Consider the following 25,585-nt stretch of genomic DNA (forward strand, 5'->3'; position numbering starts at 1 on the left):
GGATGGGTGGTGTTGACCTTCAGGATCAGGTTACAGCTCTGTTCCCCGTCATGCGACGCACAGTGAAAGGATATAGGAAAATATTTTTACCTCCTAGATATGTGTATTTTCAATTCCTTCACTGTGTATCACAAGATCGCTGCTAACAGAAAGACGAGCTAAACGGACTTCCAAACTAGCATTGCGCAGCAGCTACTAGAGACTGTTCAGTTGCCGGAGTACTCGGTTCAAGGTCGAGCACCATGCCAACCAGATTACAAGCTAAATCATGGGCCCACTTTCCCACGCGTATTCCCCCTACAGAGAAGAAATCATAAGTCACAAGAAGGTGTGTTGTGTGCTACAGCCGGGGTAAAAGAAGTGAAAGTTGCTGGCAGTGCAAAAAGTATGGCGTAGCTCTTCACTTAGAAGAATGTTTTGAGGTGTACCACACCCAGCAGACGTACTAAAATAGTGGCATTGGTAAGTTTATTACTTCTTTATCATGCATGCAAATTTTCAGAAAGGAATATTTACTGGTTGGTTTTGTATGCAGAGCGGTATTTAAATGTGATTTCTTAGTGAACTCCTATGGTATTTAAATGTGAGGCGAATGGGTTAAGAGAGAACAAAACAAAATCCGAAAAACATAATACAAGTATAAAACAGACTAACTCAGACCTTAAAAACAGCCCAACCACTGTAAATTTATCAGATGTCACCTTCACGGATAGTGAAATGAGCTTATTGACTAAAGGATCAAAATTTAATTGGCCTAACCGTCATCAAATAGAAGACGTAATAACCACTGTAGCTGAAGTAGAATCTAATATAGGGAAATTGCCTTTAGAATCGCAAAGTGATACAAGATTCAAAGTTAAAAAGAAACTTCCAACCTTAATAAAAGAAAGAAATAACAACTTAAATCCTGACCTCACGAAACAAATCAAAGAATTAAAAACTAAAATCAACGAAAGCAACATAATAGTAACCAAAGCCGATAAAGGAGAAACTACAGTTATTTTAAATAAGCAAGATTACATTAAGAAAACAGAAGAATTTTTCTCAAATGGAGCCTATTCGATAATGCAGAAAGATCCTACAATCAAAATTCAATGAAACCTAAAGAAATTACTTAAAAATTCGTCTTTTCTCTTTAATGATCTGGAATGTCAGAAGCTGATAAATATGAATCCCAAAATACCAACAGCCAGAGCCATGCCTAAAATTCACAAAGCTAACATACCTATGCGACCTATATTTAACTGCATGAATAGCCCAACATACAAGACCTCTAAATTTATACATCATTTTTTGAAAAAGCACTATAAATTTTACAATAATTCTACAATTAATAATTCAATAGAATTCTGTGATAAACTAAATAAATTCAAACTACAACCACATCATAAAATGTGTTCATATGATATAACTAATATGTACCCTTGCATACCATTCAACGAAACCATTAATATAATCAAAATAAATTTATTCAATCATAGTAAATTAAGTAAGTGTGAAATAGAAGAATTCATAAATGTATTAAGATTTACTTTAAATAATAATTACTTCACATTTAATCAAAAGATATATCAGCAAATGTGCTTAGGAATGGGTGACCCTGCATCAGGTATACTAGCTAACATTTATATGGATCATTTAGAACACGTAAAAATTTTAAATAACATAGATGGACTAAACCTTTGGCTGAGATACGTGGATGACACGTTTGTTATAATAGACAGTAAACTGAACAATAGTGATGATATTTTGGATTTCTTAAATAAATTAAACAATAATATAAAATTCACTAAGGAAGATGAAAGGAACAATTCATTAAGTTTCCTAGATATAAATGTAAAGAGAGCAGGAAACAAATTTGAATTCCAGATTCATAGAAAACCGACGTTTACTCCAGTAACGATCAAAAATGAGTCACTCCACCCCAACTCTCACAAACAGGCAGCATTTTTTGAGTTTAGTTTACAGAGCCCTAAAAATTCCACTAACAAACAAGAATTTAAAGAAAGAACTTGATTTCATAAAAGATCTAGTACTCAATAACGGTTACAAAATAGAAATGATTAACAAAATCATTAATAAGGTGAAAATAAAATTGGCCACTAATCTTGTACCAGATAAAAATAAAAAAAAATAAAATCAAAATTTGCAACTTTCACATTTACTAACCCAGCGATATACCAGATCACTAATACCATCAAAAAACAAAATATTAACATTGCCTTCAAGACCCAAATCACGAACAGAAACATTTTCTTCAACCATAATAAAGTTAATACAAATAGTAATCAGTATCAAGGATCTGGAATATACAGACTCACGTGCGCAGAGTGCAATTTTTCATACGTTGGCCAGACTGGCCAAAGCTTTATAATAAGATATCTTGAACATGTAAATGCAGCCAAACATAGGAAACATTCTGCAATGAGTACACACATGCAAGAAACTTGACACAGTTTTACAACTATTAAAAGGGATTTAAAAATCTTAAGAAGAGTAGAAAAAGGAAAAGAAATGACGGAATTGGAAAACATATACATTCATTTAGATCAACAATACAATAAAAATAAATACCTAAATGACGAAATAGAACTAAAGAATCCCATCTTATTACAATTACCGGAACTAATACAAATACTCAAATCAGATATAAATAAATTCTATAAACATTTTAATCCGATAAAAGTTAATAGCTTATTGACACAAACAAACTCAACTCCTCCCCTCACTTCACCTAGACTATCCCATCCACAGTCTACTGTAGCTACCAATGCACCGCCTACCTTAACTTCCCCTTCCCCCTCCCCGCCAAAACGTAAAATCATCCACACTCACACATACAACACAAGAAGTGCAAACAGGATAACAAATAGTTCTCAAGAAGCTAGGAGTAACACCAAACAATCAAGCAGCAGAAAGGAAAGTAAGTGACAATTCTTCCAATAAGATGTTATACAGAAATACAATCAAAACCATAAACATATAATTTTTATCTTTCATTACAGATACACCAACGAGTCATTATGGAACGTTTGAGAACATTTTGAATCCAATATCACATCAAAAAGTGTTTTATCAACAAGTTTGTTCACGAACAATTTTACCCCATTGATAATCAAATTTAATACAAATAAATTTTTTAAATGTTACTCCAGCAACGAGAACAAGTCTATTATCCATAATGACAATTATCAACTGCAGAAGATATTCAATACTGTTATGAAGTTTTAAGCAACGGGAATCAACACAACTAGCCAGTTTTCAAAGTTTTTTATTTTTATTTTTATTTTATTCTCATTTTAAACAATTTTAAATGATGATCACCGGATAAGTTTCGGCGATAAAATGTTTAGACTGAAGAAGATTTTAGACAAAAAGTGTTAACTTAAGACATAATTTTATTGTAGTGTGACTTTTAAAATATTATAAGATTGTCAATTAGTTTTATAAGAGTAATTTTGAACCAAAGAATTGTTTTATGATCTTACACAATCTTAGATTTAATGATAGTTTGGCTGATGATGCTCACGAAAAGGAGCGAAACATGTACCATGTAAACATCATAATAAATGTGTAAGTTTGTAACATATTTTTATTGTATTGAAAAGGTGGCAATTGGCAAAACTAAAGGAATTGTATCACAAGTGCAAGGATGTCGAAGGTTGTATGGTCCTGGGAAAGGTAGATGCTGCATACAGGAATATCAAGGAAACCTTTGGAGAAAGGAAATCGAGGTGTATGAATATTAAGAGTTAGATGGAAAGCCACTTCTGGGGAAAGAAGTCAAAGCGGAAAGATGGCAAGAACATATCCAACAGTTGTATCAAGGTAAAGATGTAGATAATTTGGTTCTCGAACAAGAAGAGGCTGTTGATACTGATGAAATGGGAGACCCAGTTTTGAGGTCAGAGTTTGACAGAGCTGTGAGCGATCTAAATAGGAACAAGGCACCTGGAATTGATGACATTCCTTCTGAATGACTGACAGCCTTAGGAGAAACCAGCATGGCAAGGTTATTCCATTTAGTGTGTAAGATGTATGAGACAGGAGAAGTCCCATCCGATTTTCGGAAGAATGTTGTTATACCTATTCCCAAGAAAGCTGGTGCTGACAGGTGTGAAAACTACCGCACCATTAGTTTAGTATCTCATGCCTGCAAAATTTTAACACCTATTATTTACAGAAGAATGGAAAAACAAGTTGAAGCTGAGGTGGGAGAAGATCAATTTGGCTTCAGAAGAAATGTAGGAATACGTGAAGAAATCCTGACTTTACATCTGATCTTAGAGGATCGAATCAAGAAGGACAAGCCCACGTACATGGCATTCGTAGATCTAGAAAAGGCATTCGATAATGTTGATTGGACCAAGCTATTTATGATTCTGAAGATGATAGGGATCAGATACCGAGAACGAAGAATTATCTACAATCTGTAGAAAAATCAGTCTGCAGTGATAAAAATCGAAGGCTTTGAAAAAGAAGCAGCAATCCAGAAAGGAGTGAGGCAAGGCTGCAGTGTGTCCCCTCTCCTTTTCAATGTTTACATAGAACAGGCAGTAAAGGAAATCAAAGAGAAATTTGGAAAGGGAATCGCAGTCCAAGGAGAGGAAATCAAAACCTTGAGATTTGCCAATGATATTGTTATTTTATCTGAGACTGCAGAAGATCTTGAGAATTTGCTGAATGGTATGGATGAAGTCTTGGGTAAGGAGTACAAGATGAAAATAAATAAGTCCAAAATAAAAGTAATGGTGTGCAGTCGAACGAAGGCAGGTAATGTAGGAAATATTAGATTAGGAAATGAAGTCTTAAAGGAAGTATATGAATATTGTTACTTGGGTAGTAAAATAACTAACGATGGCAGAAGTAAGGAGGACATAAAATGCAGACTAGCACAAGCAAGGAAGAGTTTTCTTAAGAAAAGAAATTTGCTCACTTCAAACGTTGATATCGGAATTAGAAAGATGTTTTTGAAGACTTTCGTGTGGAGCGTGGCTTTGTATGGAAGTGAAACATGGACGATAACTAGCTCAGAAAGAAAGAGAATAGAAGCTTTTGAAATGTGGTGTTACAGAAGAATGCTGAAGGTGAGATGGATAGATCGAATCACGAATGAAGAGATACTGAATCGAATTGGTGAGGGGAGATCGATTTGGCTAAATTTCAAATTATCAAATTATTATAATTAATGAACCACCTTTCCAATACATAAAATCCTTATATTTAGGATGAAACCATTTAATTACAAATTGGACATGTTTCACTCAACATGTTAGGACGTGTCTTAAGACACCCAGGACTTGTTCAGTTGGTTTTTGAAGGAAGTGTAGGTTGTAAGAACGGTAGGGGTAGACCAAGGTATGAGTGAAACATGTCCAATTTGTGATTAAATGGTTTCATCCTAAATATAAGGATTTTATGTATTGGAAAGGTGGTTCATTAATTTTAATAATTTGATACTCTGAACTCCAATACGGTTGAAAAATGAGATTTATAACTTTGGCTAAATTTGACGAGAAGAAGAGATAGAATGTTAGGACGTGTCTTAAGACACCCAGGACTTGTTCAGTTGGTTTTTGAAGGAAGTGTAGGTGGTAAGAACGGTAGGGGTAGACCAAGGTATGAATATGACAAGCAGATTAGAGCAGATGTAGGATGCAATAGTTACGTAGAAATGAAAAGGTTAGCTCAGGATAGGGTGGCATGGAGGGGTGCATCAAACCAGTCTATGGACTGATGACTCAAACACAACACACGTTACAATATCAGATCAAATGGGTAACGGAGTCAGCAGCTTTTGTAACTGGCCCTCAAGACCATGTGGATTGACACTGGGTCGGAGTTGACATGCAAGCTAATCCCTTGATGGTCATAGGATTACCTTGACATGATATGGGCACTGCATAGACATATGTACCCTGTATGGGCAGGCGTTATTGAAAGACTGTACCGGCATGCTGTCTCATGAAGGATACTGATAAGGATGTTGTGTCTGAAGTTATATCCTATGATTCTACACAACATGATGCTATGAGTAATGCTGGTGTATGACTCTACAGCTCTTGGTAGGATGAGCCCTCTTCTTGTGAAGTCACAACACTAGCTCATGATAGTTATCTATGCTAATGTAGAACCAAGATTCTTCACCGAACACGACGCGATGCTACTCAACATCATATCATACCACCCAGTCATGGCATTTCCACCTCTGCTCTAGTTTTAATGGCATGCTACATATGGGACAGTGAACCCATAGAATGGCTAATGCCAATCATTTAGACATGGTGCAAGATTACATGGAGTGTTATTGAGATTTCTGTAACTCATCTGAATAGCAGTGCAGAGACCATGGGATTGTGCGGTACACAATGAGTGACTAAAGTCTTCATAAGATTAGTGGGTACACTAATATACCCATTGATTTCAAGATCAGGTTGCTATGACCTTTCTTCACTCCATTTACTGACACTCCAAACATTCCCCCAAAATAGATTATTGTAATTGTGGTAGCTGTAGTAATGTACCATGGCCATTCTAGACATTGCAGATCATTTCAACTCGAATCATTTTCACACCCATTCATGGTCCAAATTGGACCCTTTCTTCTAGGTCGTGATCAGTCAGTGGGTATATAATAAATTTGTTCAAAGTCATGAATTTTGTTCAGTAAATATTTACAGAGAAGTTCTAAAAAATTTAAATCTAGGCTGTCTGCTGGCCACTTTAGTCGAATAACCTCTAAGGCATCGAGATACTGTGATACACAGTGCACTATGTGGGAACAAGCACTGTCGTGCACAAATACGAATTTGGCTCCAATAAATGGAGCAAAGGGCATGACGTTATCAACAAGAATCTCATTGTTGTAGCAGTGGGCATTGAGGTTACTGTTCTCATTGAGTACCAGTTCTGTTCGGACCTCCATGGATATGCCACTTCACACTATTAGAGAGCCTCCACCAAACGACGTCCGTATGGAGAATGTACACTCTGCATATCACGTCTTCAGACTCTCTTCCTACCATCTGGAGATTTAAGAGAGAACCTGGACTTTCAGAGAACAACACACTGCTCCACTGTTACACGGTCTATTGGACATGCTCACATGCAAACTGAAGAAGGGCAGCTCAGTGCTGTCTGGTCAGGTCTGGTGCCATAGAAGGTCATTGTGATTTAAGATTGTGTTCTCTAACGTATCATTGAACAGTTCTCTTGCTCACGTTAACACTGTACACTGATTCCGAGCTTCAACCACAGCTGTGTGGCAATCTGTTAGAACCTGGCTGACACGAAATTGGTCATCTCAGGCTGAAGTTTTCCTTTTTCCTGCTAGATCCAGCTCTTATGGAGTCACTGTTCATTTTTCAATGCCATTTCCCTGCCTCTTGCACTATGGTATGTGGTGCTCCTGTAGGAGCAGCAGCGTAGTGGAGGCAACAGCTTTGGCAACATCTTCAGGTGTCAGAGGCATGTTTTCAACTAAACTTAATGACAAAATGGTACACTAACTATTGTTAACTGATGTTGTGCTTCCCAAGGCCATGGCTGCTATCATCCCAATCCTATCACTTCCCCATCTTTGTGTTGCCAAAAACATTTTATGGTAAACCATTAACAAAAAATAAAAATTAATAGATTTTCTAATGCTTCTTCATGTTCCTTATATTCATAGTGCCCCATTGACTATAATATTTATAAAACATTTCAGTTTTGTGTGTTCAAATTCTATCATTTGCTTCATTAACTCTTGGTGAAGTTCCATTTGTAATTATTGGTAGACAGAGCTTACATGAACTTGTGTTAGTAGTAAAATCTCAACTAGCAACTACGAAGGTAATCCCAAAAATAAGGTCTCCTATTTTTTATAAATACATAGACCTGTTTATTTCTACAATGGTTTTACATCATTTTACAGCTTGAACATTTAGCTATTTTTCTACATAATCACCATTTTAGTCTATGCATTTTTTTAGATGCTGTGACAGTTTTTGTATGCCCGTGTCATACCAGCTCGCCGCCATGCTGTTCAGGAAGTTGTGAGCAGCGCTTCAAGAAACCTCAGAAATCAAAGTACAGAGATCATCCAGGGTGATCCGCCGATCTTCACGCATGATTTGCTCAACCTTCACGACTGTCTCGACGGAAATTGACGGTCTCCCGGTCCTTTCTTCGTTCATCGTGAATTTCAGTCCGACCGGCTGCAAACTCTCTACACCACTTAGGAACAATTTTGACATCCATGCACGACTTACCGTACATTTCCGTCAATTGGCGATGGATTTCAGTCGGTTCAGTACCTTTTACATTCAGAAACCGAATAACTGCGCGCACTTTGCACTTGGCTGTAACATCCAACGGGAGCCCCATTCTCAACGGCTGCCAAGCCACGTCTGAGTGCCTCAGCGCGGCGTGTGCATGTTTATATGCGAGTGCAGGAAACACTGTTCACAATATTGTGACCAACAGCCACACGAACAGAGTTCTTTATTTATAAAAATATAGGAGACCTTATTTTTGGGATTACCCTCGTACTTATACCACGCTATATGTAATGAATATGTTTAATTTACTTTTATTTTATTTCAGTTTTACTGATCATTTTGTGATGATTTTTACTACTGTTAACTTAAATGAGCGTTTATTTATTTGTCACATCTTTTAGAGGAAGATGATATGATGTATCATCGCTACCTGATGGTGACAAGTGGCAATGATAATCTGGTAAAACTGTGGCAAATATCTGTCGGTCAGAAGCTGAAGTACCAAACTACAACACCTTGCCAAATCACTCTTCACCTCGTCCTTGATGGCCACACATCGGCTGTGACTTGCGTACGCTTTTCTCCAGCAGGAACACATGTTGTGTCCTCCAGTCTTGATAAGACTATACGAATTTGGGAGGTAAGAATAGGAATGATTTTATAATGTGAACAGAAATTAATATTATTCATACTGTGTCATTGATATAATATGAAGCTATTTGTTTATATGATTACTGCCCTGTGCCTGCAACAGAAGTTCTATAGTAGATAAAGATAAGTTGTAAAGTTAACAAGACTTTTGGTATTAAGTTGGGCAGGTTGCCGTTCTGACTAGTACAAGCCCAGTTGACCAACTGAAAACTATGTGCATTTGCAAGATGCCATAGCCTCCAATGGTGCCACTAATGTCAGTAAATTGGGCCAGGTTGTTATCTTGCCATACATTAGCATACGCCAGACATTATGGATGACCAGACGTGTTTATAACAATGACTTGCAATCCCAAGTGGACAGAAAATTTGGTAGAGTTGCTCATAGGCCAAAAGCCAACTGATCAGTATGACATCATAGCCTGAGGGAACAGAAAGTGATTAAATTTTTAGCAGTTTTGACAAAGGATGAAATTGTTGGCCCCATGCAGTGCTGTATGTATATAGTAGAATGGCAAGAAACACGCCTCATGCATGTACTTGCATTATTTTGGCTTTTAGTTAAAATTAGCCCCAACAGATTGATGGCATTTTAATTTCCGTAATACCAAACCAAAACATTCACTCTGTCCTGAATGAGAACATCCAGAAAAATGATTCACGTCCCTTGTAGTGTTTACAACTCCATGTCACCTTACATAAAGAAGGACAAGTGCACTAAAGAATACTCCAAAGCTCTCGTCAAAGAGACTCAGATCAGTGAGAACAGCTATCCTTTTTACAGATGAAGAAGCCTGGCATATGGCAGCTGCATGGCTTAGATCAATGTGGTGACACCAGCAACAGGCCTGTAAACATCAACAATTTTTTAAATTTTTTTTTTATTTGTTTATTTCAAAAGAGGCACCTGAGCCAAGGCTCATAATGGTGCAGTACAATTAATTACATTTGGCAACAAAGATAAGATTTGAGAACATCAGCTTCTAGGACAAAAATATAATACACTGTACAATGAATAATAATAATAATAATAATAATAATAATAATAATAATAAGGTATCATAGTGATCGAAACCAAATATGAACAGCAGTGATATAATATACTGAATCAGTACTCTATAGGCTCCGTGCGCTGCTGAGAAAAATGCACCGCTGCGCTGCGAGTGGCGAACATTGTAAGTTAATGCGATCACCGCGCACATCTCTGTCGTTTCACAGCGTGTTGCTATGGCCGACTAAATAATAAGAGTGGGATTTCAAAGTGTTTTATGCAACAACAATCGGCCAAATTATTCCAAACTTCAAGAAAGTGGCCATGTATTAAATTTACAAGAAAAACTGTTCGCAGGAAATACCAACAGAGCGAATAACTGCAAATATAAGAGAAAAACATTGGTTCACTAGAGAGACTACCATTTCACGATAGAGGCAACATAGTAATGTATGTATTATTTGTGGTGATAACAAGATTAATTTTCATGTACACATTAACCAATGCTGTCTTCAGAAAAATATATTTGGCCTATCTCTAATACGATATCATGTTAGCGTAGGTTAATGTAGCGAGGGAGGCCTTGGTAAAATAATAAAAATATTTCCATGAAATGTAAGCCTATTTCTGCTGTTACTTTACAGTTTACTCAGAACATGTCACCTCGTGTACCGATCAACCCTGTGAATTGTCTGGACCTCGCATCTAAAAAGCGTGGAAAGAGAATTACAACAAGGAGAAGAGCTTATAGAGGAACTTTTTCCGATAAAAAGGCACAGGATTGATGTTGGACCAGTTGAAAATATCAGAATATCTTAACGTTGCCAATAAATTGTTATGTCTATATTTATAATATGATCGCGACTACCTCTGTAATATAACGGTTAGCGCTGCTAGTTTCCTTCGTCGGGGGCCCGGGCTTGATTCCCGATACAGACAGAAATTTAAGATTGACATGAGGTTACATGCAGCTCATGTTCATTAGGGGTTGCTTGAAAAGAGTTGCACCACCTCTGGGCAAGAACAGAATTTTACGTACGTAAAATGCGGTATTTCTGTGAGCTATTGATATTGTGTAATGGAGGCCAATTTCTATAAATACAGTATATTTGTCCACTGCCTTTTTAAATCCATTTCGTGAGGTTGTGACAGAATACTCTAAAAATTCACATTGTGGTCTGAACTGTAGTACGATATGTTATTGTTATTATTATTATTTATTTATTTATTTATTTATTTATTTATTTATTTATTTATTTATTTATTTATTTATTTATTTATTTATTTATTTTGCACACTTTCGTTGTAATGATATTCAAACAATTGTACAGAGTTTAGGAAATCAAAGCAGAATAAACCGTAATGTAAACTACCGTTTTACGTAGAATTTGAACCCATAAATTTCCATACAATTCCAGTCGTGGCAATGACCACGGTCTTCTGCATGGTCTTGTAGATGTTGGTGTTGACATCCAACTTCTTCAATAATTTGTTTGTAATTGTTAACCTTTGCATTATGTTAAGAGTAACTGTGTATTAAATACTGTAAAAGTACAAATCCGGAATCACTTCCTGCGATTTACTGCTAAGATCCACCGTCTTTTCAAATCCATTTCGTGAGGTCTTGAATGAAAGCTCTCTATTACTGTATCTACTAATGCAGCCAAGAACAAGCACATCATTCTGTCAGAACATTGTGACATTAAAAATAATCATCTGAAGACAGCACTGTAAAATAATTGAATAAATGCATGTAAACGTCACACACATTCCAGCTTCTTATGGCGAGCTGTTGATGAATATGGTTCTAAGTAGTTCTCGTAGTATCCACCCGCAGCAGCACAGTGCTATACGCACGGAGCCTATAGGCTTGACATTTTTACTTTTAGAAAATTAACAAGCTTGGTTTTAAAGATGGGTAACTTAGCAGCTTCTCGAATATGCTCAGGAAGGCTATTGAAAAACTTTACAGAGTAATGCCAAGTAGAATTAGTGCCTTACTTAGTAGATTTTGATGATTTACAGTGAATTTTAGTAGATCCTCTTGAACTGTATGAATGTATATCAGAATTCAAGTTGCAAAGGGTGTTCGAATGAGTTTGTCCATTTTTCAATTTATACAACATAATAGCTGAAGCTCTTTTATGAAGACCATCTAGTGACAGCATATTACAATACTGGTAGACCTGTATGGTTGGTGTTAAGGTGGGTAAGTTGAAGAGTATTTTCAGTGCTCTTTTCTGTATGATACTGATCTTTTCAAATTGTTCTTTACTGCAACATGCCCAGATATGAATCATGAAATTCAGGTGGCTTTCAATTAGTGCATGATAAAAAATACTCTTCAACAGTCCACGAGAAACTTCGTATTTTAATCGGCTGAGTACACCAATAGCAGGAGTTATTCTATCACACAGCATTGTGATGTGATTCTCCCAAGTTAGCAACTCATCTATGCTAAGTCCTAGAAATTTGGTTGATTGAACTCGAGGTATCACTTGGTCATAGAAACTTAAGTTGATGTCCAGAGAAAATGTACGTACATAATGGTTTGTGAAATATGATATAGTTACTTTTATTGTGATTAATTCTTAGTCGGTTGATAGTAAGCCAGGTCTGAATTAAAGAGATGTCATGTTGCATCTTTTCTTCAAGATTATATATACAATTCCCTGTGTAAAAAATATTTCTATCATCAGCAAATAATGACAATTTGCCAAACAGCTGCAAGTTACCAATATTGTTGACAAATACAAGAAATAATATTGGTCCTAGAACAGAACCTTGAGGCACACCAGTTGTTATAGTCTGCAACGTGCTTTCTGCTCCCATACAACTAACAAACTAGACCCTGTCTCTGAGATAATCTGTAAACCAGTTAAGTGCTAAACCTCTAACTCCTGGTGCTTCCAACTTCAGTAGCAAAATGTTATGATCAACTGTGTCAAATGCTTTTTGAAGATCTATAAAGAGGCCTGATGCTACCATGCATGAGTCTAAGGACTCCTGTAGCTTAATAATAATCTCTTCTCCAGCATTGTAGGTACTACAGTTAGGCAAAAATCCATACTGATATGGATAAAAATAGTCCTTACATTGTAGGTATTTTAATAGCCTGTCTTGGACCACTATCTCGAGGATTTTTGATGCATTGGGAAGGACTTATATAGGTCTGTAGTTCATCTTGTGAAGTTCCTGCTGAAGTTCCTTGATCCTTCCTTCCATCTTGTTTATTGATTTCCAGTTTTAAGTCTTCAATTACTTTAGTACTGAAATCAATACTTTCCATCAGCCTGTCAATAACTCTGTCAACTAATCGATCCATAATTGAATCTAAAAATGTTGACTAACGAAGTATTTTATTCACCGCGGCCGACAGATCCTCTGAGCGACTGTGTATGTTAGGTGGAGTCCTCACATTCCCATCCGCTACACTGCGCTGCTGTGACTGTTGCTGCTCCAAGCTTGCCATCTCCTTGCTACCGCGACTCTGTTGTTTGTCCTTGGACATAACCTCAAACAAAAATTCCGATCTCAAACACTGTTTCACACTTAGTTCACATAAAATAAAATATATTTCTTATTCACCTGTGTGTTTCACACACACAAGTCATTGTTACACATAACTAAGTCACCAAGAATCACTAATATCCATTTGAACACAATAAATCTTCAGACTAACCACCAGTGCTCTCTTACTCGGTTGCCATGTTCTTGGATAGTCCCGTACGGCCCACACTTCTCTGCAAAATGTTCAACGCCGATATAAACATGGAATTTTGCAGCTCTATCGAATTAAGTACATGTGCAAGTACATCAACAACTGCAGTGCAGGTTGCATTCAATCTTCATGGGCAAGGGGATCAAAGTAACCAGCGGGGCAAAGTTCAGAGGTACCAGTCTGGGCGCTACATTAGTAGCAATGAGGGGTTTTGGAGGATATTTGGATTCCCTGTGCACAATAGGCATCTCACGGTCATGTACTTGAGCATGCATCTAGAAAATGTCCAACGCCATAAACTTCCAGGAATGGATCCAAATCCCTCCTAACACAACACTCAGCATTTTTTAACGTATACTAGGTCCGGCTCCATGGCTACATGGTTAGCATGCTGGCCTTTGGTCACAGGGGTCCCGGGTTCGATTCCTGGCAGGGTCAGGAGTTTTAACCATCATTGGTTAATTTCGCTGGCACGGGGGCTGCGTGTCTGTGTCGTCTTCATTGCTATTTCATCCTCATCACGATGCGCAGGTCGCCTACGGGTGTCAAATCAAAAGACCTGCATCTGGCGAGCCGAACTCGTCCTTGGACACTCCCGGCACTAAAAGCCATACTCCATTTCATTTCATTTCATTTCAATGTGTACTAGAATGATCCTTTCGCCAGCACGCTTCTGTACTGTGAGTATCTCACTACTCTATGTGGAACAAATCTACATGACAATGGGGATGCCACCTTGGAAGAAGTAGTTTTGATTTAGTTAGCCTCCTGTATACAATACCTGTTTGCAGTCCTCAGTTCGTGTGGCATCCATAACCCTTGAAACCTCTGGAACGATTTCAAAGATGATACTCCAGAAGAGATCCTCAACAGATTTAGAAATGAAGCATCAGAAGTAGAAGCAAATAATGTGGTCTACAGCAAAGCACTTTTTGAAATTGAGTAGAGAAGGCAGCATGTGGAAAAGACCTACATAACTTTGGGTTATCAAGACATCGAGAAGGTGAGCAATGCAACACTGAGACACTAAGGGAATTAGTGTTGTGTAATAGGTAGAAGTCTGGTGTAGTGAGAATTCCCAATGGCGAAAACTTTACTCGCTATAGCGGATTGTCGTTATATCCAATTTTTCGTAAAAATCTGGAAAAACCCCATATACTCATTACAATTGGTATGAAACAGCAATCAGTTTGTTCAAAACTTGTGTCTTCGCAGATGATATCCACACTATGGCTTACTCATTATTTTTTGAAATCGACACTGCATGAAAGTGTGTGTACAATACGCGAACCTTTTCATGATACCAAGTTTTACTGGGGTGAGGAGTAAGGAGGGAGCTCTCCCGGTTCCGGTTATACTGCCAACTGAATGGAAATGAAAAATGAATTGAATCGATAATATGATCGATTGAAATGAATTTTCTAAACTTTTATTATCTTAAGCTAACAACTGTGACACACACATATTATATAACATTTCTTGATACATATCTTGTTCCTAGCATGAATTCTATAGTTTGGCTTTGCTGTGTAAACAACAACATTACTAGTACGTAAAGTGTGCGCCAGATGTCTCACGGCGATGCATAAGCAATTCATAGTTTGAGTTTCAAAGGTTGCCAATACGAATCTCGAAAATAACCGAGGTCTACCGATTCAGCACTAGGGAGCTCAGGTATCAAGAAAAGTTTCGCGTACTGTATAATTTAATTCTTAAAAAATGATAGTATCACTCCAGAGGCTTCTGTAGCAAACGTCTCAGTTTTCTTCTTCAAACAGCGTCACCTAACCTGTATATGTATAGTGAAAACATATTTCAAGCGCACGCAGAGAAATGATAACCTCCTCACTATAAATTTACATGGGAATAACCTTTCCGAAATTTAACTAGACGCAAGAAAATATAAATTATCCTCTGAAATCAGTGCCATTTGAGGTGTATCACATTCTTACTTAATTTCATTATATAACATTAAAATTAAACGATTGTTTACTTCAGCCTTTATTTCTAACAAGTTAACAAATTCTATCGGCCACATTATTTACGCATTTATTATGAAAACATGTTACCCTCTTTCATTTTTAATTATCACTTTAAAAACAGCAGTCGACGGGTGTTACTAATCAACTCCGACATTGCCTTCAAATTATTACATGTAACTAATCTCATTATTAGACCCTTATTGAACTATGCTATGATATACTAACAATTTGTTGGTTGTTTTGATCCACCTTTTCAATACAAATTACAGTTTGTGTTGCTAAGTTGTAATGTTACAACACTAATTTACCGGGACATGTTTCGCTTTTATTCACAAGCATCATCAGCCTGTACAATTGCCTCAAGGTTTGTCATATTTGGATTGTTGTTACAAATTTCATTACATTGAATGTAAATCTAATTTCAGTGATAACAATATTTAAAACATAAGAATAATATACACATTAAAAATTATGACAATATGATTTGCAATGTTAAAATGGAGTAACTCTCAATTCTAAAACACATTGACGTCCAAAACACAATTTTTACAATTTGAAAATTTGGCTAAAAATTGTTTGCAATGTTAAAATAAAATTGATTCAACTATAATTTGGCATTAAAATTTGAGTCATAAATATAAATATTGGATGTTAATATATAGGAGCCATAGTTTCTGAAGTGCGTTGGTTTCTAGAATACAGTAACATTTCAGTATTGAGAATTTTAGTTAAGAATTGTGCGCTCTAAATAATGTTATTTAAAAAGACTGTAATTTTGCATCATGCGTGATTAGAGCCATGATGATAATCTAGAATTGAAGTCTTGGGTTCGTTGGAAAATGGCTTCTGGATTTGATGAGGCTAGCTGCTGCTTTGGCAATTTGATCAGAGGAAGTATTGACATATTTAATTCTTGTTTGTAGCGACCAGACTCTCCGTTGGAAGTTGATTGTATTGATGTAAGTTATGGTTAAAAGGGGCTTCAATCCAAATTTTGAGTATCTGATTATGTTTCTTTCGATTTATAGAATGGAAGAAGCATCTGGAACAAATGAAAATGAACTTAAGTAATATTGTGTGTGTGTTGTGCTTGTAATGTGAGTGTTGATGTTGCATTATCACTTACCCCTTTGTCTGCTGCTACAGAATCTTGTGGACCTTATTGCGTTACTGTGACTATTGTCTGTTGTGGTTCTACTCCTTGTGTTGTATGTATGAAAGAACTGTTGTGAAGGGCGGGTAGGGGGTTGAGGGGAAGAGATGTTGGGCGGGGCGTTTGCTATTGACGTGCTATGTGGTAGGGAATTCTTATCTGTTGTCGAGGTAATAATAATAATAATAATAATAATCGTATGGCCTCAGCTACCGTGTGCAGACATTTCAATTTGACGCCATCTGGCTGTCTGCTCGTCAATTTCGACGTTCCGTTTTACTCTAGGCCCCCACTAGATGGCAGACCGAGTAAACCGAAACTCTCTTGGGCGTCTATGGCTGAGATTTAATGAATTTTGTCGGGTAAACACCAAATGTGTCACCAGAGATCTTTAACATGCCGACATCGTACGACATGGAGTGTCGAATGGACTTTTTTCCGCCCTTCAAAAATCCGACTACCTCTGCCGGGTTTGAACCCGCTATCTTGGGATTCGGAGGCCGACACTCTACCGCTGATCCACAGAGGCAGCTGTTGTCGAGGTGGGGGTAGAGGACGATCCTGCAGGCGGGGCGTTAAGCTTTGGCGTGTTATGTGGATGGGGACTTTTTTGTGTTGCCGAAATGGTTTCAGTTGTGAGTGTATTTAGATTGAATATTTTAAAGAATTTGCTTTTATCTGATTTGAGATTTCGTAATAATGTTGGCAACTGCTCTATTAACGGACTTTTTATTTCGACTGCGTCATTTAAGTTTTTTCCTTTATTAAAGTGTTGATCCAAATAAATATATATGTTTTCGAACTCAGTCATTAGCTTCCCCTTTTCGATTCTTTTGATTATTGTAAGGTCTTTGTCTATTGAGGTGTAATGATGGCCGGTTTCTTTCATATGATTACTCATTGCGGAGTATTTATTGTGTTTTAAGGCGTTAAAGTGTTCCATGTATCTGGTTAGGAAACTGCGTCCAGTTTGGCAAACATATGAAGATTTACACTGTGCGCATGTTAGTCTGTATATTCCGGAGCCTTGAAATTTGTTATTGTAGGCATTTACTGTGTTATGGTTAAAAAATAAGTTTTTGTTAGTGTTATATGTTTTAAAGGCTATTTGCTTATCCCGTTTTTTGAGTGGGTTTGCTATTTGGTGAATCTTTGAACTCGTGTAAGTGAAGGTTGCGTATTTGGATTTTTTAGTCTTTTCCGGTGCGAGGTTTGTGGCTATTTTGAGCTTTACTTTGTTGATGATTCAATTTACTATGTCTGCTTTATATCCATTGGCTAGTGCTAGTTCTTTTATAAAATTTATTTCTTTTGTAAAATTCGCGGGTGATAAGGATATTTTGTAGGCTCTGTAGACCATACTGAAAAAGGTTGCTTGTTTGTGGGATTTGGGGTGGAGTGAGTCTTTTCTTATTGTTATTGGCGTGTGTGTTGGTTTTCTGTATATCTGATAATCAAATTTGGATTTTAAGCGTGTTACAGTAACATCTAGATAATTCAATGAGTTGTTTTTTCGTCTTCTTTGGTAAATTTTACGTATCTATCGATGTTGTTTAAAAATTCAAGGATTTTTTCGCTGTTATTTTTTCGGTTGTCTGTTATTACAAACGTATCGTCAACAAATCTTAGCCAAAGACAGATTCCTTCTATGTTTGGTTTAATTATGCTATGTTCTATGTTATCCATATAAATATCTGCTAATATTCCTGAGCTGGGGTCACCCATGGCTAAACTTAATTGGAGGTAAATTTTATTGTTAAAGGTGAAATAGTTGTTATTTAATACGAATTTAAGTAGTGTAATAAATTCATCTACTTCTAGCTTACTTAAGTTGCTATATTTGGAAAGGTTTGAGTTAATAATTTTGATCGTTTCTTTAATGGGGATATTTGAATACATATTGGAAATGTCAAACGAGCTCATTCTATGGTGGGGTTGTAAGTTGAAGTTTTTTAATCTTTCGCAAAATTCAATTGAGTTTTTAATTGAGGAGTTACTCTGGAACTTATAATGCTTTTTGAGGAACTGATGTATAAATTTTTATATTTTATATGTTGGGCTATTTCTGCTGTTTATAATTGGTCGAATGGGTGTATTGTTTTTGTGTACCTTAGGTAGTGCCTTTGCCTTGGGTAATGTTGGGTTCATGTTGACCATTTTTTGTTGTTCTTGCTCGTTAAATAAACAAATTGAATTTTTAAGGATTGTTTTTAGATTCCTTTGAATTCTAGAGACCGGGTCTTTATTTACTATAGTGTAAGATTCATTAGAAAGGAATTCTTCATTTTTTTTTTTTTTTTTATGTAGTCACTTTTATTTACTAGGATTATTGTTTCGCCTTTATCTGCCTTAGTCACGATAATGTCGTTATCTTTTATTTTTGTCTTTAAATCTTTTATTTGTTTTAGGAAGGTCTGGTCGGAATTAGTTTTCATTTCTTTTACTAAACTTGGGAGTTTCTTTTTTACTTCATATTTAATGTCATTTTGTATTTCTGCCGGCAGTTTCCCTATATTTGCTTCAGATTCCGCTATTGTGATAGTAAATTCTTCCATTTTGTACAGGTTAGGCCAATTGAACTTAGTTCCTTTGTTGAGTATGTTCATTTCATTTTCAGAAAAACTGTAATTTGTATTGAAAAGGTGGATCAAAACAACCAACAAATTGTTAGTATATCATTGCCTTCGAATGTCGACGAGTGAGCTCGTAAGTGTACATAGCGAGAAAATGATACGGTACCGAAGATTATCGATCGCATTTTATGGCAAATGTTTCAGTTTTTTTATTCAAAAGAGTCACTGAACCAAACTTAACCATACTATAACTATCATAAAAACATATTCCAAGCGCCAGTAGAGAAATAATAGCATTCTCACTATATATTTACTTGGGAATAGCCTCTCCGAAATTTAACCAGACACGAGAAAATATAAACTAACCTCTGAAATTAGTGACGCCCTCTGCTATATCTTGAGGTGTATTTCATTCTTACTTACAGTAAATTCACTGTAGAGTATTAAAATTAAGTGATCATTTACTTAGCCTTAATTTCTAATGAGTTAACAACGGCTATCAACCACATTATTTATGTATTTGTTACGAAAACATGTTCTCATCTTCCATTTCTAATTTTCTTTATGGAACAGCAGTTCACGGGTATTATTAATCAACTCCGACATCGCCTTTGAATGTCAACAAGAGAATTTGCAAGTCCACATAGCGAGAAAACGATACAGAAGGTCGGATTTTGTGGTAAACGCTTCAGTTTTCTTATTCAAACAATCTCACCTAACTTAACCACATTTGTACCATGAAAACATATATCAAGTGCCAATAGAAAAGTGATGAATTCCTCACTAAAATTTTATATGGGAATAACCTTACCGAAATTTAACCAGATGTGAGTAAATATAATCTAACCTTGGAAATCAGTGGTGCGCTCTGCCATATCTTGAAGTGCAACCAGTGGCGGCCCGTGGCCAAATTATCCGGCGGGGCACAACTTATAAAATAATATGGACAGTCAAGTAGACATTTAAGGTATCGGTTGCAAAATATAACTATAATGCGCATGTGAATAAATACACTAACAACTGACTTGTAAATCAGCTTATCCCGTTTACAGTTGGTGCCAGTTAGATATTAACACCAAGGAAAAAGACAGTGAAAGGTAGGGTCAAAGGAAACGGGACACGAACCCGTGACCTCTCCATTTCCGGTCAAGTGTTATTTCACTGAGCTAAATGGCAAGGGATAAGCTGATCCACATTTCGTTTATAACCTGTTCCCCTACAAGTCAAGTAATAATGAATATACTAACCTTCTCATTTTTAGATTAAGTCTATTCTTCGATCCTTTGCTTGAGCAAATACTTCGATAACTCGCTGGTTGAAGTCGGGAATCGAACGTACCATTTTACTTTCAATTGAAAGCATCGCCAGGGCCGTTAGTCTGTCTTGGCTCATCGTATTCCTCATGAAGGTCTTTATTCGATTTAGAGTAGAGAAAAATTTTTTACTTTCCACTGTCGACATCGGGTTTGTAACAATGATGCTCAGTAACCTAACGCATTCATTGAAAGTGTCTTGCATATTGTTGCGCAGGAAAAGTTGCAAAAGCGCCGCAGCACCATCTGCCGCACGCACGTCTACCCTGGAATATAACACTTCAAGTTCGGTCCTGAGCCTGGCTTTGTTCACTTTCGGGTACTTGTTTACGGTTGACGCGAAATTTTTTCCGGAAAGAGAGTACAAAATTCTCCAAAACTTGATAAAAGAATAAGGTTGGCAGATGCTAAATGGTCTATTAGAAACACGGCAAACTCATTTAAGATAACTTATTTTAATAAAGAAAACATCTGAAAGCAACTAAATCCCTGCATGAGCGATATGAACGCATTTTTAAATAAACAAGACTAAAATATTATTGGATTTACTTTAGTTACAGAATTGGTGAATTGGCTACACTGATGTTTGTAAAGCGCGGATATTTCTCGTGATCTGTTATTTGCTCTATGCGCATGCGCTGCAGAAGGCCTCAAAGATCTGAGTGCCCAACCAGAAGTACTCCCCGTCGCCCGCTCACCCACACAAGCCCACAGCTGTCATGGACTTTCACCATCTTCAAATACTGTGTTCTAATGCGCAGGCGCGTCGTTTGGGCACAAGACGGTCTAGTGCCCAGAGCTGCACATTTCGCCTGCCACTCGCTTCGCAAGACTCCTGCAGTTATTATTGTCGCACTGACAGCAACATCTTGTCTCTTTAAATACAAAAGGTATCCTCTCTTCGTGCTTAAAGACATGGTGGGTTTAAATACCTACCAAAATCCGTAATCCAGTTCAGAATATAACATTTCGTCGTGATAATATTTGTAGAAATAATTCTGTTGTTCGGCTGTAGCCCAACTAAATTATAAATTATTTCCTGAAATTCTGAGTGCAAAAACTTGACAGGGCACATGCCCCTGTGCCCCTAAGGGCCCACCGCCACTGCGTGCAACACATTCTTACTCGATTGCAGTATTCAGCATTAAAATTAAGCGATCGTTTACTTCACCCTTTATTTTTAAGCAGTTAACAACTGCTATCGAACATGTTATTTACACATTTATTATGAAAACATGTTCTCTTTCATTTACATTTTTCTTTACGGCACAGCAGTCGACGGGTATTACTAATAGACTTCAACATCGCCTTCAAATGTCGATGACAGAGTTCGCTAGTAGACATAACGAGGAAACGCTGCTGAAGATGACCAATTGCATGCAATAGAATCACTAGGTGCATAAATAACTGTAACGGGAAAAAATCATGCATGCTTTATCGCTTGGAATAACGGATGCATCAGTGATAGGGCTCTCGCTGTAACTGAAGGATAATAAATATAGGAATTTCAAAGGGACAGACAAAATCTGATGTTATAATGGGGTTCTCATTATATGTCGTACTCGCTATAGCAAACTTCTACTATACTACTCAATCGAAACAGCAAGTGCAAGACATGCTGCCTAAGCCTCTCCCTGAGCAGCAGGTTGCCTTCAACTGTATTATTGGTAAAATGTCAAGTAAGGAGGGTGCCGTTTACTTTCTAGATGCCCCAGATGGTACTGCCAAAACTTTTGTCATTAACCTACTGTTGGCTCAAGTTAGGAAGGATGACGGTTTTGCAGTAGCTGAAGCATCATCAGGAATTTCATCCACAATGTTACCTGGTGGAAGAACGGCACACACTACCTTGAAACTGCCGCTGAATTTGACGAAGAACGACATCAACGAAGACTTGGAGCAAGTGCATCAATGTAAGCTGCTGGTATGGGATGAGTCCATATTGGCTCACAAGCACACTCCAGAGGTACTTGTCTGCACACTGTAGGACCTGAGAGGCAACAGCCAGTTGATAGGAGGCCTACTACATCTGTTGACTGGGGACTTAACAGACATTGCCAATCGTACAGAAGGGTACCCCTTGTGACAAGATCAGTGTCTGCCTGAGGATGTCTGTCCTGTGGAAACGTGTCATTAAACTCAATCTAACGAAGAACATTAGGGTGCATGTGCTGCACAATGACACAGATTCATGACTGTTTTGACAGATCTCCTTAACTCATTGACGATGGGCTCCAAACATAGACTGTTACCCCATGTAGACCGGATAGTTCAAGCCTCCAAGAAAGAGATTACACTGCTGCACTCAAACTACTGTAACTCGAAAAGTATTCAAGATATCGACCTCAAACTTGGAACATGTACTTACTAGATTGCTTAGTAGTCTATACAGTGTTATACCTTTCAAACAGTACCATTTTTGGCTCCATTTGATAGTTTTTCTAAGCACAGTGTCGTAGGAAATCCCTGTTTGTGCCTTTTATATACTTTGTGTGTTCAAGTATACGAGGATTTCTCTTTATGGTAACTCCCCATTTATTAGCTGTAAATCATTAGAAATATCCCGTTCACTGTCACTTAGTACCTATGATAACCGGTCTTCACATAATTAATCACAAATATCGGTATCCGTCAGCAGCTGAATGCGTCACGCAATGTTAACACCCGCACTGGAGCTCCAGGGAAGAGTTCTGCATATCCGATATTATTTTGTTAAAAACGTGAAGGTTTAAAGAAAGATACAGTAATATCAGTAGTTTATATTTTGTAACTACACCATTTGGAACTCATCATCTTGCCCACAATGATATCAACGATGAAGGAAATACGAGATGCATAAAACCGAGAATTCTCGTAGCCCATCACCTACTGTCACCTGAGAAAGAACGAAAATTCTCATGGCCTGCCGCCCGTGTGGCACGCCAGATAATGAATCTGCATATAAATGTTGGAACTACTTTGTCGTCACATAAGGCACATTGCCAAGGGTAATTGTTTCTAGGCATGCGCGTAAGATCACCCGTGTATATTGGTTATTTTCATGGCTACAATGATCGTAAAAGTGGAAAAAAAAATGTATCGGCACTAACATCAGTGATCCTTCTACTACATGATATCATTGCAAATAGTTCAAACTCTAGCTAACAGATAGTGCAACAAGCTGAAACCTATACAAGTACGTAACAACGGAGATTTCCGGGGCCTGTCCATAACCACTGGCCACAGTGTCTTCTGTGTTCAGATAGGCAAAAAGAAATTTTCTGCTGATGACCAGCTTTAACACCCTGATCGCTTCTACCATAAACCTCATTTCCTCAGTGTTTCCTGATACATGCCACAACTTGTTTGGAACTGTTACCCAGGGAGAGCACTACCTTTCTCTCCATTGACACCGTGATGGACAATTACTAGGCCATTACAGTAAAACTTTTTAATACGTTTCACACTTATACATTTTCTACACTCATAGGAGTTTTTTCAGCGGTCCCGACAAAATCCTATACGTATTACGGCAAGTTATTTCATTTATAGTCTTTTACTTATACTATTTTTACGCATAGATGCTTATATCATGAATCCTTGAAGGCAAAATGCTTCGTTTATACGTTTACGATGGTTTCCGTCTAAAAAATCGCAAGAAATATTCTAAACACAAACTTATGACTAACACTGTACTTTTCTTGGAAATCATACCTCTACACGCATGTTTGGTGGCATGAGCGACCTGGAATCTGTTATCGAGCTTCCTCTTTGGTGTTCTGTGCTTCGGGTGTGACCGAGTTGTGATTAGCATCGTGAGATTGTGGCTACTCCCACCACTACTATTACTATTATTTACATTCACACAATTACTCTTTAAATTAGTTGAGCGCCAGCCACTGTTATAAGCGACAAGTTCGGAGAGCATACCTCTTATATTTATTATTCTCAAAGCACGGGTTGATAAACTCACACACCTGGCAATATACAGGAATATTGACCAGGACAGATGTAGATTGTAGTTGCATTTCCACAATTGAACATCATACTTGGAAATTAAATCACTTACTATTATTACAAGAAAACTGAACTCATGAATATACTTTACATCACAATTAACTTGCATTACTTTAATTGAATAATATAAAAAATACCCGGTGAGATTTGTTGTTACATACAAGGAAACCTGTTATAAATTTTAGAAGCTATTGTCATTTTACATGAATTCAATTTTATATCGCCGCTGATTAATTTCTTCTTCATGTAATTTATGCATAACATGCCTGATGCTATATTACCTAATGTCTGGAGCCACCGCTGTTGTACTTCGTACTCCTGGAAACCTCGTCCGGTTTGTAGTTGGAAGCGCAGTCAGTTATCTCATCTTCTTGCACACCTGGAGTTGACCTGCTATCCCTGTCTGAGTGTAATGACCTCCATGTGGTCAAGTCCACTCATATTCATTGTCAGAGATTGGAAGACTTTACTGAAGAACCTGTAATATTCAGGCATGCTATCTACTCTAGTTTCACACGTCCTGATAGCTAATATAGAGACTGTTGATATAAATACAACAGTCCTATGTGATGTTAGATGTATCTACGTATGATTCAATTCTTGAACAAAGTTCACAAATTACATAATAGAATTCAGTAAAGAATTCGAAGTACACTGACGACTGTTAACTGCATATATTTTAACACGACTCCCCCGAAATGCCCACTGTTGGGCGTCAAAATATGTGACATCAGGGGTTGTAGTGCCCACCGTTGGGCGTCCAAATGTGTGACAATATTATTGCACGGTCATGGAATTGTCGCAAAGTTGGGCGATCAAAATATGCGACAACATAGCCCTTAAATGCCCTAAAGTGGGACGTCAAAATGTAACAAATGTGGTTATTGAAATTGGGCATCGAAATGTAACATAATGCGCAGCCGATATTACTTATACGATGGCATC

General features: G+C 37.3%; 1 protein-coding gene across 2 annotated transcripts in view; it reads left to right on the top strand.

The window, feature by feature from the left end:
• Window positions 1-25,585, top strand: part of LOC136874885 (WD repeat, SAM and U-box domain-containing protein 1) — a 189,306-nt gene that overhangs the window by 54,253 nt on the left and 109,468 nt on the right. For both annotated transcript variants that reach the window (XM_067148587.2, XM_067148590.2), the window contains one exon: window positions 8,663-8,901. In XM_067148587.2, the coding sequence (XP_067004688.2) occupies window positions 8,663-8,901 (239 nt within the window). The remainder of the gene's footprint in view (window positions 1-8,662; window positions 8,902-25,585) is intronic.

Source organism: Anabrus simplex, chromosome 5 (genome assembly GCF_040414725.1).
Source record: "Anabrus simplex isolate iqAnaSimp1 chromosome 5, ASM4041472v1, whole genome shotgun sequence".
Lineage (NCBI taxonomy): Eukaryota > Metazoa > Arthropoda > Insecta > Orthoptera > Tettigoniidae > Anabrus > Anabrus simplex.